The 16,209-nt window shown below is 35.2% G+C and overlaps 1 protein-coding gene across 1 annotated transcript in view; it reads right to left on the reverse strand.

Annotated features, from left to right (window-relative positions):
- The window catches only part of LOC150108436 (GRAM domain-containing protein 4-like), a 458,431-nt gene that overhangs the window by 250,731 nt on the left and 191,491 nt on the right, over positions 1 to 16,209 (reverse strand). The window contains exon 10 of the mRNA XM_090390467.1: positions 3,556 to 3,601. Coding sequence (XP_090246593.1) covers positions 3,556 to 3,601 — 46 coding nt within the window. The remainder of the gene's footprint in view (positions 1 to 3,555; positions 3,602 to 16,209) is intronic.

The following is a 16,209-nucleotide window of genomic DNA, read 5'->3' on the forward strand; positions in this document are numbered from 1 at the left end:
TTAATCAAATTGCGAACATGGATGAAGTGCCTCTAACTTCTGATGTTCCTTCAAATCAGACAGTAGATTCAAAAGGCACCAAAACAACAGGTCATGAAAAAACTCGCACTGTAGGTTTAGTTTGTTGAGGACGGAACAAAACTACCCCCATGTTAATCTTCAAGAGAAAAACGTTACCGAGAGATGAAATTCCTCGTGGCATTATTATCCACGTTCAAGATAAAGGCTGCATGGATGAAATAGGAATGAATTATGGATACAAAAGATATGGGCAAAACGTCCAGGTGCGTTGTTTAAAAAGCCTGCGATGTTAGTGTGGGATCAATTCAGAGTGCATAAAACAGAATCAACAAGAAGCTTCTAAAAGAAATGAATACAGAATTAGCTGTCATTCCTGGAGGCCTTACAAGTCAATTACAACCCTTGGATGGATCTATTAATAAACCATTCAAAAATTTTATGCGGGAAGAGTGGAACAAATGGATAGCAAAGCCAAATCACAATGTTACAGCAACACGACGTATGAAACGGCCAACAATTTCGGAGTATGTACCTGGGTGAAAAATTCATGGGAAGCTGTGAAAGAAGAGACGATTATAAAGTCATTTAAGAAATGCAGCATAAGTAATGCGATGGATGATACCGAAGATGACACAGTTTTTGAAGGGAGTGACAACAATAGTTCAGACAAAAATAATACGAAGGGTGACATTAACGAGACGAGTGATAGTACCGAGAGTGACAATGAACTGAATATTGCTAATACAAATGATTATAACAATAAATAAAAATTAAGTAAGAATTTGTAAATATCTTTATATAATAAAATATTTTTTTCTAAAAATCGTCTCATAAATTTGGGATGTGTCTTATCGTCCGAAAAATACGGTAATCTCTTATTTGTCAGGTTTGGAAAGTTTGTGTCCAAAGATGTGTAAATTTAGTTAATTTGCTGTTTAATGAGAGTGGCAAAATCCATATTGGTGTCAATAATTAATTAGTGGGCTTTCAGTTATGAAAAAGGAATTTGAATGGCATGAAATTGATGAGGCTAGGGACTTGAGGATAATGGTTCAGAGGACATATTGCAAAAGTTGGTAAAATAGCTCAAGGATTACTTGCATGTTGATAAACATGTTAAGTAAAGATAGGGAAGTTATTATTCCTCTTTATAAGGCTATGATTTAGCCCCATCTTGACTATTGTGCACAGATTTGGTCACTTGGCAAGTGACCAAGATGGTCACAACTCCCTACGAGGATAGGCTGAAGGTTTGTGGGTTACAAAGTTTAGTTGATAGGCAGAAAAGAGGGCATATGATAGAAACTTTTAAGATATTAAAGGAGTTGTACAAAATTCATGCAAGCAAAATTTTTCAATATATGACAAATAGTCAGAGAACTAGGGGCCATCTGTGAAAATAATATGCGATTAGTAGGAGAGTGAAGACCAAATTTTTTGAACGGAGAGTGATTGGAATGGATTGCCAGAATTGGTTGTTAGTTCCCTGATGGTGAATGGATTCAAGGAGAAGTATGGTAAGATTTGTGTGTGTAGTACACCCACACTTTGTAGAGCTTCGCTTGGCTTGGTGCCAAGAATAGTCAATTCATGCTGAAATGGAGAAAGAAATAAAGGATATACGAATTGGTCCAACACGTGAAATCACATGCTTTATAGATAAAATTTTCCAACTGTTATACAAACAAAATAGTTACCACTTTAAAAACTACAATAATCATAAAAGAGAAGTTAATTTTCCGATGTGTAATAATAAACAACTCATCCCAGAAGACGGACTGTTTACCCTATTATCAGAATGGATTCTCCTTTTTATGAAATGCGCAGAAGTGTCGAAGGGTCTCGAATCTGTGGGCACTATATAATGGTTAATTTGGATCTCCCATGATGAGTCTCCAAACTACATTAAAATACCGTAAAATAACAATAATGATTTTAGAACATTTGGATAATCTCAGTGTGCAACTTGAAGGAAGCAGTGATGACAATAGCTTTGATGCCATTTGGTGAAAATTTTAGATATTTAGCAGGATGTTGTTACAGGCCAGGGAATGCAGAGAGAGAGCGAGAGAGCAATGATTCAGAACTGTTCATATAGATGAGACTGGTGAGCAACAAGAGGATGATAATAATGGGTAACTTTAAGTACGGAAGCAAGAAATATCATGTGTGAGTAAGGAGACCGAATTTCTTTATTTACTTAGGGACAACTATCTTATACAGTATGCAGTCGAAGCAACATGCCAGGACACGAGCACTGGACTTAATAATACAGTGATAATAGAAGATGTCCATAATGCCACAAACTGTGATGAAACTGTTCAGGAAGGGATCTTGAAGTTTTAGTGGATAGGAAGTTAAAGTTCAAGGACCATATAGCAAAGATTGCAAAACAACTCAGAGGATAATTGCAATGCTGCAGGAAAAAGTTCCAGAAGAAGACCAAGATGTAGATGGACTGATATAGTAAAAAGATAAGGAAGTCATTTTGCCTCTTTACAAGGTCTTGATAAGACTTCACTTGGCCTATTGTGTGCAGGTCTGGTCTCCTGGTTCCCGTGATGATTCTGATACAGTGGAGAGAGTGCAAAGAAGAGTGTTAAAAATGATATTAGGATTGTGGAATACTGATTATGAAGACAGATTGAGAATTTTTAGACTTCAGACACTAGCAAACAGGAAAAAGAGATGTGACATGATTGAAACATGCTTCTGAAAGAGTCATACAGAATATCAGTAGACTGAAATTTTTTATACAAATTAAGTGGATATCAAATCCAACATCATTTTATCATTTAATCATTTTAGTGAATTTTTTATTTTCTGGAGAGTGGAGAAAGAACGAGAGGGCATCATTGGAAGCTGAGAATGAATGCTTCATGAAGAGGGTGAGATACAGATTTTTTTTTTTCTCATAGAGTGGTGCAGATTGGAATGGATTGCCATTGAATGTTGTGTGTGCAAATAGTGTGAATGAATTCAAGAACAGGTATGGCAGCTGGTGTGGGTAGTGGCAGCTTCCCTACATGAGTTCCCAACTCCTGCAGATCTCAATTAATAAAAATAATGTTATAATGACTACTCAAATTGAACTCTTCAGCTAATTATAAATCTTGATATTAAGAAATGACTGATCTCTTGGCAGCAACAAACATATATTACTCAGTTTTAGGTGTAATTTGATTTTCGAAATTTGCATCTAAGATGTAATGAAGTCTCACTTTTAATCCATTTGAATAGGATTATTATTACTGTAACACCAAGGAGTGAAAGGACTAAGGATGGGTGGGGGGGGGGGGGGGAAGAGACACTCCTCTACTCTACTTGCTGTCTCTCCTACTGAATCTTCCAACTACACAACAACAATACTACTATCATCAGTACACGATGCCATCCACAGATTTGGTTTGTAAACTGTGGGTGTGGTTTAAAAGTAATATTTTTTTGTGGAAAGCAAACAAACAAGCTGTATTTTTCAAGAACACATAGCATTAACAAATGAAATAGATAACCACAGAATTTATTAATACTTACATCATGTTCGTGCTTCTTTGAAGTATGAGTTCCCAAAAACCAGCCTCTGAAAAAAAGAGAGAGAGAGATTTATAGTATAATAATAAAATTGTTCAAAATGGTATAAGTAATATTTCAATTATATATTTATTCCTTATCCTCTTTTTTGTTTTGATTTTTGCCTCTTTTCGTTAATAAAAAAAAAAGTAACTTTCAAATCAGTATTTTCTTTATAGCCAAGTTGACAAATGATACTGCATTCTAAAATCAAAACAATTACTTAAGAACTAGCTTATAGAACTGTGAACTCTTCATAAATCAAGGCTGTAAGATGATACTGCCTGTGTAACAGGAGAAGAAGAAATATGCCATCATTTTCTTTGTAATAAAACTTTTAACTCAAGATGCCTATTTTGCAATTTTTCATCTTTTGTTCTATTAAAATGGCTGTATTTACTTTAAATAAGCCTTTTGCTAATGTGTTCTTCGTTAATCAACATCATTCCAAAATCCTCTCCAACATGTTCATTTTTAATATTATTCTTCCAATATTAAGAATGAAGATACCAAATATGGTATCTTCCTGGGATGATGAATAAACAACTGTAAACCATATTTATGTGTTAGAGATATCATCCCTGATTTACACTCACGTGTAGACCTACACTTTTTACCGTGTAGGCATTCGCAACTGAAATTCTACACAATAGGTTGATTACTCTTTATTCCTGGAGGTATCCTATGTCTGTAGAAGCACATTGTGTTCACGGGGCTGGTTTGCCTGCTTGCGGGAGGAAAAACTCCAGATGTCATACATTATTTTATTTAATTTGCATAAATTAACTTTCGTACTTATAATTATAATTTCCTCTGTTAACGTAATATATATAAAAAAAAATCAGCTAACGCCTTTTTACTCTCATATAGGGAGTAGGCAAGGCCATTTTAGCCCTATCTAACTTTTGGAGACTGAGTAGGCAGTTCAATTTCCACTGATAGCCAATCAGAGATAGCTGGCCCAAGGCTGTCACTAATTAAGAAGTCTGCAGTGAAGACATGGCTCAACAAATGCCGCCATCTCGTGGTCCCTAACACAATATTTTTAATGTCTGAAATAGTGTGGGTTCTACAGTTGATTTTCTTGAGTTTCTGGGACAAAAAACCGAGTTTCCGGGAGAAAAAAACACGCTTGCCCATGCCAGAGATCGACTAACTCAGGAACTGGTCGAAAAAAGGCTTAGTTAAAGTTCCTCTAGCTGGTGACTACACTTGAACTCTTAAGTCTATCTTCAGGCAGTTTAGCGCTGAGGAGTGCAAACACCACTTCCACTGAGCTACATAGGCTCAAGGTAATAATCTGTTCGACCACAGATACAAGACTTTCGACACTTCTGCACATGGAAGTAGGAGAATTCATTCCCCTAGTAGGGGTAATCAATCCATATTGTGGGATGAGTTGTTTATTATTACAGGTTGGAAAATTAGCATTTTTTAAGGGGACATTGTAGTTTTCAAAGTGGTAACTATATTGCTTGTGTAACAGTTGGAAAGTTTTACATATAAAGCACATGATTTCGTAGTTTATACGTAAAATATGTGTTGTATATGTATGTGACGATTACATACGTCGTCTTATTCCTTTCTCCCCTTCAGCAAGAATTGACTCTTCTTGGCACTGAGCCAATTTTCAACTGTGTGCATACAATATATATATACATATATATTTTTTATATATAAAAAGATAAACCGAAATTTTAAATGTTTCATGTCACGTTTTTTTTGTCTCTTCGTTGTTTTGAAATGTCCAACAATGTGTTTGCCTTTATGAGACAAACACATTGTTGTCACCTTGTCGTCTCAAAACAATAAAGGAGAACCAGCTTACCAGCCTGGAACTAGGTGCGGGGGGGGGGGGGGGGGGAAGAGATCCCCTAGTATATATATATATATATAATTTTTTTAACAAGTTGTAAACCTATAGTATATTAGTATCAAGGATGATTTTTTTCCCCTTCGCAATATTATTTCTCAAAAAATCTGAAACCTTCTAGACAACAAACATGAAACTTATTTAAATCTTTCAAGCCTCCATTAACAAGGAAGTGGACTCAAATGGAGCAACAAAATATATTTCCAGTGTTTGCTTAGCAACTATTAGAGAAAAGTACAAGAAGAATAGGACTGAAGCAAGATTTAACACATTAAATAATTTTTATTTAATATGTGATTTTTGGACAAGTATCCTAATCCCTCATCATTGCAAACTGCAAAATAGTGTGATGGAAAATCGAACTTGAATGGAGAGAATAGCAGCAGTAATGTCAACAGTGTATACTTCTAGAAGAAAATCTGTGTTAAGGCTTAAGTGCTAACAGGAATTCATGTTGGAGGCATAATGGAGTAAAACAGCAAGCAAGGATTAAGAACACTATATTTCTGAAATTTTTCATGTAGCTCTTCTAATTACAAATCAACATAACGAGCACCACTTGTGTTTGAAATCATTCGCTTTGATCTGTCATTTATGAGTAAAACTATTATGATGTAGATAAAGCATTTTGAGATATCATCATCAAATTCCTAATTTATCCTCAAGGAGTGTACAGGATATGATAGTACTACATGAAAAATTTACATCAATACTAACCTCCTATCTATAATTTTCCTCCAAATCAATCTATTACCTGTCAAGGCTGCAACATTATCAGATCTCATATTTCTATCTTCTAAGGCATTTTTACTGTATCAATCCACCTATATCTTGGTCTTCCTCTGGGTCTTTTTCCTGCTAACCTGGCAGAGAACACTTATTTTGCTAATCTTTCCTCTCCCATTCTGTTTAAGTGACCATACCACCCGAGATTAGCTCTGCTAACACATTCCTGGATGCTAACAATGTCAGGTTCTTTCCTAATATCCTCATTTTTAATATGATATTGCCATTGATGCCATCTGTTCATGCACCTAATCTTTCTCAGGACTCTCATATCTGCAGTCTCTAGTCTTTGGTCAAGCGTTTTACTTCTAACCCAGCTCTCAGATACATAAGTTAAAACTTATTTGAACACTGTCTTGTAATTTAGTGTTTTAACTAATTTCTCTCTTATTCCACATAAATTTATTCAGTTGACTTCCTACCAAACCAGCTTTGTTGATCCTCTTGTCTATTTCCATATTTAATTTACCATCTTCACTAAAAATCATGTCTAAGTAGCTGAAATGTTTTACTTGTTCTATAGGTTCTCCATTCACAATGCAGTTGATATTTTCAACTGCATTCACAATGCAGTTGAAATGACAATGTTTCTGCTTATTGTCATTGTCTTGTTATTGCTGACCTTCATACCATATCCATTACAACAGTTATTCAATTTAGTCAGGGAATCCCGTAGACCTGCAGCAGATTCATTTAGAAGTACAATTTGAGAAGTACAGAAGTATACATTTTGAGACATACCGTAAAAAATAGTCAACTTATAATTATGAATCCTTTTTTTTTTAATTTATTTTATTAAAACTGTTTATCTGTGTTAGTATAATAGTTTTGGTTTTGTAATCATGTATAATCAGCACTTGTAATGTACCTGAAATTATATTTATGCTAAAATGAAATGTAGAGATTATAAAAATCAAGTGGATATTAGATCCAGCATTAAACAGCTGTCAAGGCAGTGAAACTTAAAAAAAATGGACCAAATTAGAAAGCGAATATATGGATGCTTGGGCAGCATTCATGTTTACCAAGGTGGTCCGTGCTAGGGTGACTCGTAAATGCCGGCGGGCATATTCCCATAAGCTCTCTGGTCAACTTATTTTTTACAAAACTTTCATAGTTTCTACATTTGACTTTGAAATAATGCTGAATCTAATATCCACTTGAATTTTGTAATCTTTGCATCACCAAACTAAAGCCTTTTTGCTCTTTATTTTAGTGAAATGTCAAGTATTTCAGATTAACGTACTTACCAAGCACCTAAAAATTGTAATAATTTCAATGGTTGTTTATCATAATTCACAATTGCTAAGTGTTGTGATATATGTCATTCATCATAAATACATTTTAAACACTGAGAAGGATATAGTAGAGATATTTAATGAGCACTTCATTAAAGTATTCCGTCTTTGTGATTGTAACATAATGCAGAATTTGAGAGCAATGAGAATGGCAGAGGAACTACTGAAGGTGAGTGAACAGGAGTAAACTTGATGTCCACAAGGCATTGGACTTGATATACTTGTCTTGAGAGAATGTTCAATGGAGTTAACAACAGCTTTAACTTATATTTTTAACATGAATTTTAGACTGGCCTAAGTTCCAAAGTAGTGGAAAGATGGCAAAATTGTTCCGCTTCATAAAGAGGATGATAAGACTAAGACTTCGAATTACAGTCCAGTCTGCTTGTCAGGAGTTGTGGTCAAAGTGTTGGAGAAACTAGTGAAGACAAGGATTCAGAACTGGATAAACAGCAGTAGAATTCTCTTTAATGGGAAGTATGGTTCGTTGTCTAATAGGATCAGCAGGTTATATATTGAGGAGTGACATCCCGAAAGAGGAAAGTCACCAGTGGTGTGTCCCAGGGGTCTGTTTTGGGGCCGATATCGTTTAATGTTGTTAAGGGCTTAAATGGAGAAACTAGTGAGGACAAGGATTGAGAACTGGATAGACAGCAGTAGAATTCTCTTTAATGGACAGTATGAGTTTGCTACAGGAAGAGCGTGTTTTAATAATCTGCTTACTCATTGTAATGAATACACTGGACAAAGGGGGGGGGGATGCATATATAGTAGTATATTTAGATTCTGCAAAGGTTTTCGATATATTGCCACGAGATTAAACTAGTAGTTAAATTGGAACAGACGACACTGGATAGTAGATTAGTGCACTGGCTGTCTAATAGGTATCAGGAGGTTGTGTATTGAGGAGTGATATCCCAAAAGAGGAAAGTCACTAGTGGTGTGCCCCAGGGGTCTGTTTTGGGGTCGATATTGTTTAATGTTGTTAAGGGCTTAAATGGTGATATACAGCTGTGCTGTTTGCAGATGATGCAAAGTTGGGGAGAGTTATGAGAAGTAGAGCAGATGTAGCTTTACAAGAGGACCTAAATAGACTAATGAGCAAGTGTGTGTGTGTGGGGGGGGGGATATCAGTTTAATGCTGCAAAGTGTAAGGTTTTAAAATTTGGGAAGCAAAGATGGAATGCAGAGTATAGGATTTGTGGGGATATTTTACAGGAGATGAAAGATCTGGGGGGGGGGGGTGATGAATGGAGACTTGAAATTTTGTGAATATTTTGCTAAAATTGTGAGGAGAACACAGTGGATTATGGGAATGATGCAGAGAACACTGATACATAGAAGTAAGAATGTTTTGATTCCATTGTACAAGACTTTGATCAGGCCACATATGGATTACTTACTTACTGGAATGTGGAATATGAGGTTAGATTTAGAGAATGAAAATTACAGAACCTAGTGGATAGAAGGAAGGAAGAGGAGAGACATGATCGAAATGTATAAGTTGATAAGGGATAATTACCAGATTAGCATGGATGAGATTTTTTCATAAATATCTGGAGATGGGAGGGGGAATAAGAAGCCATCCCTGGAAGCTATATAAGACAAGTGTGAGCAAAGGGGTGAGGAGTAGATTTTTTGTATGAGCGGTAGGTGATTGGACTGCATTGCCAGAGATTGTGGTGAATGCATTTAAGTCGAGGAATGATGAGCTGTGGACATGAGAGTGGAACCTGCCATGATGAGTCTCTTGATTCAATGGAAATCTATTGATAATACTAATACATTCTTTTTTGCCAGTCATTACTAGCTTGACTAGCTTTCAGTCATCACTAGCTTCTCGCCTGCTGCTTAGTTGAACAAGTGCGCATGCTCAGTGAGGAGATTGATGGATGATTAACAGCTAACACAAAGAGCATATTTTTAGGAAGTTTAAGAAAACTCTCAGTCTTTGACAGTCAGAATAAATTAATAGAAGATTCCAAAAAAGGAATCGCAGCAAGCTGAATCCTTAAACTGGAAAGTTGACCATCAACAAGTGAATAGGTAAACAAAAAAAGAGATATTAAGTAGACTTAATATCCCTTTTTAAATAATTAAGTTCTATTTCAACATTTAAGAAAACACAAAATGGAAAGTTTTGTTTTCTGTCTCGAGGATGCTGGTGATATTTTATCGGAACAAGTGGCAGAATTAATGAAATCTGAAACTATAAAATTTTAGGTTTCAAAGCCACTATAAAGTGGCTTTAATGAAGATGCTCTACTTTGATAGTGTTTATAAAGCAGTAAAAAAAAAAATCTTTTTTCTCTGATAATTTTTGCACATCTAGAAATTAGATTGCCTGGGATAAGAATATTCATATTCTAGTGAAACAGTGAGGCAAGTGGAACAATATTGCTAAATAAGAAAACACTACATAGTCCTGTGGAAGTTAAGAACTGATCTAATAAAGAACCAACTCTGATAAACGTTTATTGTTTGCAGGAAATTGCTGCAAAAAACAATGTTCAGTCAGATAAACTAATTAAATAACTTATTCTATCAATGGTTTGCATCAAGTGAAGCAAACCATTAATAGAATAAGTCAGAGAGAGAGAGAAAATGAATTTATCCTATAAAAATAAAGAAGATCAATCATTTCTTGGATTCTAAAAGTAATAGTTAAAAGTGATTGCAACAATCGGATTTAACTCTTGTATATTTACCTAACACTCAGTGTAAAAATAGTCTCTTCATAGAGATATAACACAAGTGTTCAAACTGATTTCGATTAATAACAATACCTGGAGGTGGACTTTGAGTACTTTATGTTTCTAATCTTCATAACTTTGAAATTTATGCTTAGAATGCATGCAACTGAGAAAACATCAATAAACTGTTTAGAATCATAAAACTGAACCACTATAAAGGAATAAATTACAAAAAAAAAAAAAAAAATTAAAACCGATACCCTACACATATCAGGAACTATCTGCACTCTAAATCACACCATCTATACTCCATTAAAAAATCAGTTATTCTTTCACAGTTTATAAATGCATATAAATTCTCAACTACAAATATTTTAATAATGAAATTAAAAAAAAAAATTAGAAATTAAGATTTTCAAAAACTGTGAATATCATATGCAATTAATAAATTATGTCAACCTAACAGCCAAAATTTGATTAAACACTCCAACTATCAAAGAAAATTTCCCATCGCATAAACTTATCCTATATTCAAAATAAATACAAAGCATTCAAATACTTTTTTAAACATACAGACCATAAATTAGTTTTCATCACTAATCACAAACTGGCTGCCCTTCTGAAACCCACCAAAATTCACTCACAAAGAAATACCAGAATACCACAGTGTGGTATAACAGATTGCTTTGTCAACATGATCGTGTTGTTACTTATATAGTTTCGACAATCAGATGATCACTCTGTGATCGCTGGTACAAGAACGTTTTTCATGACTGTAACAATCCCATTCCCAAATATCTAAGCAATAATAATAAAAAGAATAAAAACCAAAATAAAATAAAAAACCTAATATCAGTAAAACTGAAATCACAATCCACATGTTAGAACAGAACCACATTCTTCAAACTGAAAAAAGTCATCACACTTGACCTCCAAAATAACAAAATCATGTTAGGGATTTTAAAATCTATAGCCATGAGAAGTGACAACAATTATATACACATCCATTGCCTTTGCTTGTTTGTTTAGGATGTCATTGTTCACCTGCATCTCTCTCTCTGTATTTTGGTGTTTCCCTGTGAATTATAAACTGCTTATAACTCTTATTTTATTTTATTGTTAATAATGGGAGATAAAATTCAAAGTAAGGATACTGTTGCTTCCAGTGAAAAAAGAAGATGTGTAAACCACTTACATTAGATACAAAAGTTAAAATAATTAAATTTTGTGAAGATGATTTATCAACCACTGAGATAAGCTGCAGGATAAACTTACCTCAGACTACTTTGAATGTGAAGTGCTACACAAGTTCATACTACAGTCTTCTGTAAACATGACAATCTCTTTGCCAAAACAAATAAATAAATACTTTTAATGGTGTAGACTGATGACCGAACTAGTTGGTGTGTTTCCTTGAGCCAAGCTATTCAGAATAATTTTTTTGTTTATGTATCTGGCATAACTAAATGCTTTGTCACTTATGCACATATATGACAACTTAAAAACATTATTAAACCATTACATACATCTACAAGTAAAAAAAGGCAGTGATTCACTATATGATGAAATTTGCTATATGATAGTGATCTGGAACCTAATATACGACTGGGAGTGTGCCTGTATAGGATTGTGAACTATATTATTCATAAATGTACATTCAATTAGAATAAATGTTTTGGGATGTCTCAGTTGCAGTTCTCAGCAACTAACCCCACATCTAATGATATTTATTATAACTGTAAGGTTTTGTGGGGTTACTTAAGTCATCACTAGATAACTGGGAGAAGATCTTGAAATGCAGAGAATACTGAATGAACAAAGACAGGCTGAAAATTTGGAATTTATATTCCAAATTTTCAGCACAAATTTCCTAAACCAAACTGCATCCTAAATGGAGAACCTATAAAACAAGTAAAACATTTCAGCTATTTAGGCACAACTTTTAGTGAAGGTGGCAAATTAAAGCACATAGACAGCAGAATTGATTTCCTGTCATACCAGCTTTGCTGGTATGACAGGAAATCAATAAGTGTAGGCAAAACTCTAAACTAGCTTTACACAAGACAGTATTCAAACTGATTTTAAACTTAGAGATCTGTGACCTGAGTTAGAAATAAAATACTTCAAAGACTGAAGACCACAGATATGAGAGTTCTGAGATGGATTAGGGGAGTGACCAGTGAAATTAGTATTAAAAAACAAAGATTATTAAGGAAAGAACTTGGTATTGTTAGCATTCAGGTGTGTGAGCAGAGCTAACCTAAGGCAGTATGCCACTTAAACAGAATTGAAGAGGAAAGGTTTTCAAAAAAATGTTTAGTGTCATGATGTCAGGAAAAAGATCCAGAGGAAGACCAAGATCTAGGGTAGATTTATATAGTAAGAAGTTCCTTAGATGACTGAAATATATGATCTGACAATATTGGAGTCCTGACATAGATTAATTTGAAGGAAAATTGTCAATAGGAGTTAGTGATGTAAACTTTTGATGGGAGCTATCTAATATCCTTTACTTCCCCTGAGGTTACATATCAGAAATTTAATGATGATACCACAGAAGAAAAAGTAATGAAAAAGAATCTCAGTAAATTTTTTTTATTAACTTTGTCATGTGGTCTTTATACTGAAAGTTCTGAGATTATTGCAGTATAGTTGGAGAACTTCTAGTACAGGAATAGAAATGAAAGCAATCATCTTCAAACAAAAGTGCAAATGTTATATGAGGTATACTTGGTTAATTGCTATTCAGATATTATAGACATTACTATTTCTCACCAGTTTTATTCTTTCTTTCAGTATCTTACATCATCATTAAAGCCTTTGCTGGTTTGTCTTTCATTGATTCCATTTGCTTCTTTTTTTTCTCTTGGTGTTTCTAACATTGATGGTGCTTTGTTTCAGTTCTGCTGTTTTAGGTTGTTGCAGTATCACAGTATCAGACTTTTTACTGTCTACTCTGGTTCCATCATGAAAATACAAAGGACTTGTTTAACTGGACAATGCACCAGTTAGCAGAACATGTGATTATGGTCTTTGTACATGCTTTAAGCCAACATGGAATATAAATTCCAAATTTTCAGCCTGTCTTTGTTCATTCAGTATTCTCTGCAAGATCTTCTCCCAGTTATCTAGTGATGATTTAAGTAACCCCACAAAACCTTACAGTTATAATAAATATTATTAGATGTGGGGTAAGTTGCTGAGAACTGCAACTGAGACACCCCAAAACATTTATTCTAATTGAATGTACATTTATGAATAATATAGTTCACAATCCTATACAGGCACACCCCAGGTGGAAGGAGGTCTAAGCTCTCCTTCCACCACTAAATCCTCACAGCAGTTCACAAGGAAATAAACACCTAATAGATACATAAAACAATAGCAGGAACAGGTATAAAAACAAGCATATAAAAAGCAAATGTAAAAAGATGTATGAAATCAAGTGTAAAAAAATTCAATTAATAAAACTAATGTATATGATATGATAAAGACTCCGTAGCTCAGTCGGTACAGACTAAGCCCTTTGGTCGGAAAGACCTGGGTTTGATTCCTGTGAGTGATGTGAGGAACCTTTATCTGGTCTCTTTCAATTAAAGGTGAGTTAGCCGGTCTCATACGGAGGTAGGGTTTTTTTTTCCCACCTGGAAACTCAGGTTTTTCATCCCCCACAACAGGCAAACCAGCCCCATGAACACGACTCAGCCATATGCCAGTCCCGAGCTGGGATAAAATCGGGGGGGTTGGGGAAAGCAATGGTGAACTACCCTGTAAAAATCTCACCAGGAATACCTTGTGGGCAATGCCTACAAAGTCACCTACAGTTGGAAACGACTGAAAGGAAAAATCAGATCAGATCAGATATGATGTCCAAATAAGATGAATATTAATGTTCTGGAAAAATTTAAACAAAAATAAAACTTGATGAATACGATAAAATATGTCTGAGGATACAGGGCTCAGACAGATTATAAAAATGACTAAAATAGTGATTGCACTCACTGATGAAATGATGGCAGTAGATTAAATTGTGAATGATGGTCAAGTCTGGTACTACAGAACTCACACAAAGGCATGTCATCACCTCTCAACAGAAAGAAGTGTGATAAGATCACTATAAATTATTCTGATCTGAGCAAGAACAATTTCCTCTTTACTGTATCTGCATATTGCCACAATTTGATTTTAGGCTTGATTTGATAGAGATTGTTGTTAGTCTTCCTATTTCATAATTGCCACTGGAATAAAAGTTTCTGTCTCATGATCTGCCCGCAATCAGTGTAGGTGATAGGTAGTTGGTGAAAGCTTGAGAAATGAGCATCCCTGTCCGTAGCGTATGCAGACTTATTTCCCCTAATTCCAACAGAGGCACATGTCCAAATAACTTATTACATAACTGAGAGAGGACATTCTGGATACAAAAGAGACCCCCCCAGATGTTTCTGAAGTTCGAGGATTCATATATTGTGTGTGTGTTATGATTCTCTTGCTATCTCTTTAGAGACGACTGCATCAAAGACAAGAAGATAAAACAGTTAATATACCCAGTGCCTAGAGTACAGTTTGACATTTTCGATATTTTTTCTGATGAAGAAAGGGACACTGGTGGTCCACAATTCACAGTCCATTATGGGCTAGTGATCGTGCAATATAAAGTTTCTCCCAGTCAAGTCATTCCCACCTTCCCATGGTAAGGGACTGTTTCCACAAACCAGGCAAGTATTGCTGCCTTAAATATATCTCTTCCCAATTTCTGAGGAAATGCCGCCTAGACCTCTAAATGGTAGACATCTTTCATTGCCCAGTGAAACCCCACCACCACCACCTGATTTTTTGTAGGTCTGAAGTGGCCTCTGTCATGTTTCATCTCCAGAGTAGGGGCTTCAGTTTCTGTCCCTCCCCCCTTTATTCCCACTTGCAGGTTTGGGTGATGGCCTTGCTGGGCATACTCATAACACTGTTATAATTTTCAATTAGGGAGCCAGTTTCTGCTCCATTTGAGGGTAGAGCAGTAAAACAGTTTTCTGCAGGCTGGCCGCCAGATAGTGCACAGGACTAAATCTGATAGTAACACATTTGTTGGAGGCTTTCTGATCAGCTAGCATATAATCCTGATGCTGCTTACCCTGCCAGGTCATGATTGGAGGGAGAATGGATCAATGGTATACAGGAGACGCTGTCTGAGGCCACACTAGGACTGGAGACTGGACACTCCCTGTGTGCAAGTTATGTTCACAAGTCCCTCACCATGAGTGCTCCTTCTATTTTATTTCTGAATCAACCACCCTATAAAAATACCAGCTTTAACTGCAGATACAAAAAAAAAAATATATATATATATATATATATATATATATATATATTTTTTTTTTTTTGTGTCTGCCAAAATAAGCCAAAATTCGAAACGTTTTTATGTCACTTTTTTGTCTCTTCATTGTTTTGAGCCGGGTTAAGCCAATAAGTCGATTAAGCCGTTAAGCCAAAATTTGAAACGTTTCACGTCCAACAATGTGTTTGCCTTCATGAGACAACAATTTGAGTTGAGAATATGCTCCACAACTCTTCCTCTGATGCTCAGGCACTACCTCAGAGTGTTGTGTTCATTTAAATCCACCATTAAAGTAAATTGGATGGTAACAGCAATATGACATCAAGTACATGCTGAAAGGTATCTGCAGAAGGAGGTAAATAGATGAAGCATACATGCATACTGTTATAAGAGATCTGACTGAGATTCAGATGGCAACTCCTCCATGGGCAGGGCAAGTATTATTCCTACAGGCAAAAGAGCAGATTGATTTATACTTCTTCAAGAGAGCCTTGATGTCATCGATGTTTTGATGGAATCATGGTATTGCTGGTACTGGTGGGTTCAAACATATTTTTATTATTTGTTCCAATTTTTTTGTTATATTTTTATATCCTTATCTTCACATGTAAAGATAAGGATATCATTTTGCCTCTTTTT

This window comes from Typopeltis vanoorti, chromosome 3 (genome assembly GCF_054136105.1).
Source record: "Typopeltis vanoorti isolate ZY-2024b chromosome 3, IOZ_Tvanoo_1.0, whole genome shotgun sequence".
Lineage (NCBI taxonomy): Eukaryota > Metazoa > Arthropoda > Arachnida > Uropygi > Thelyphonidae > Typopeltis > Typopeltis vanoorti.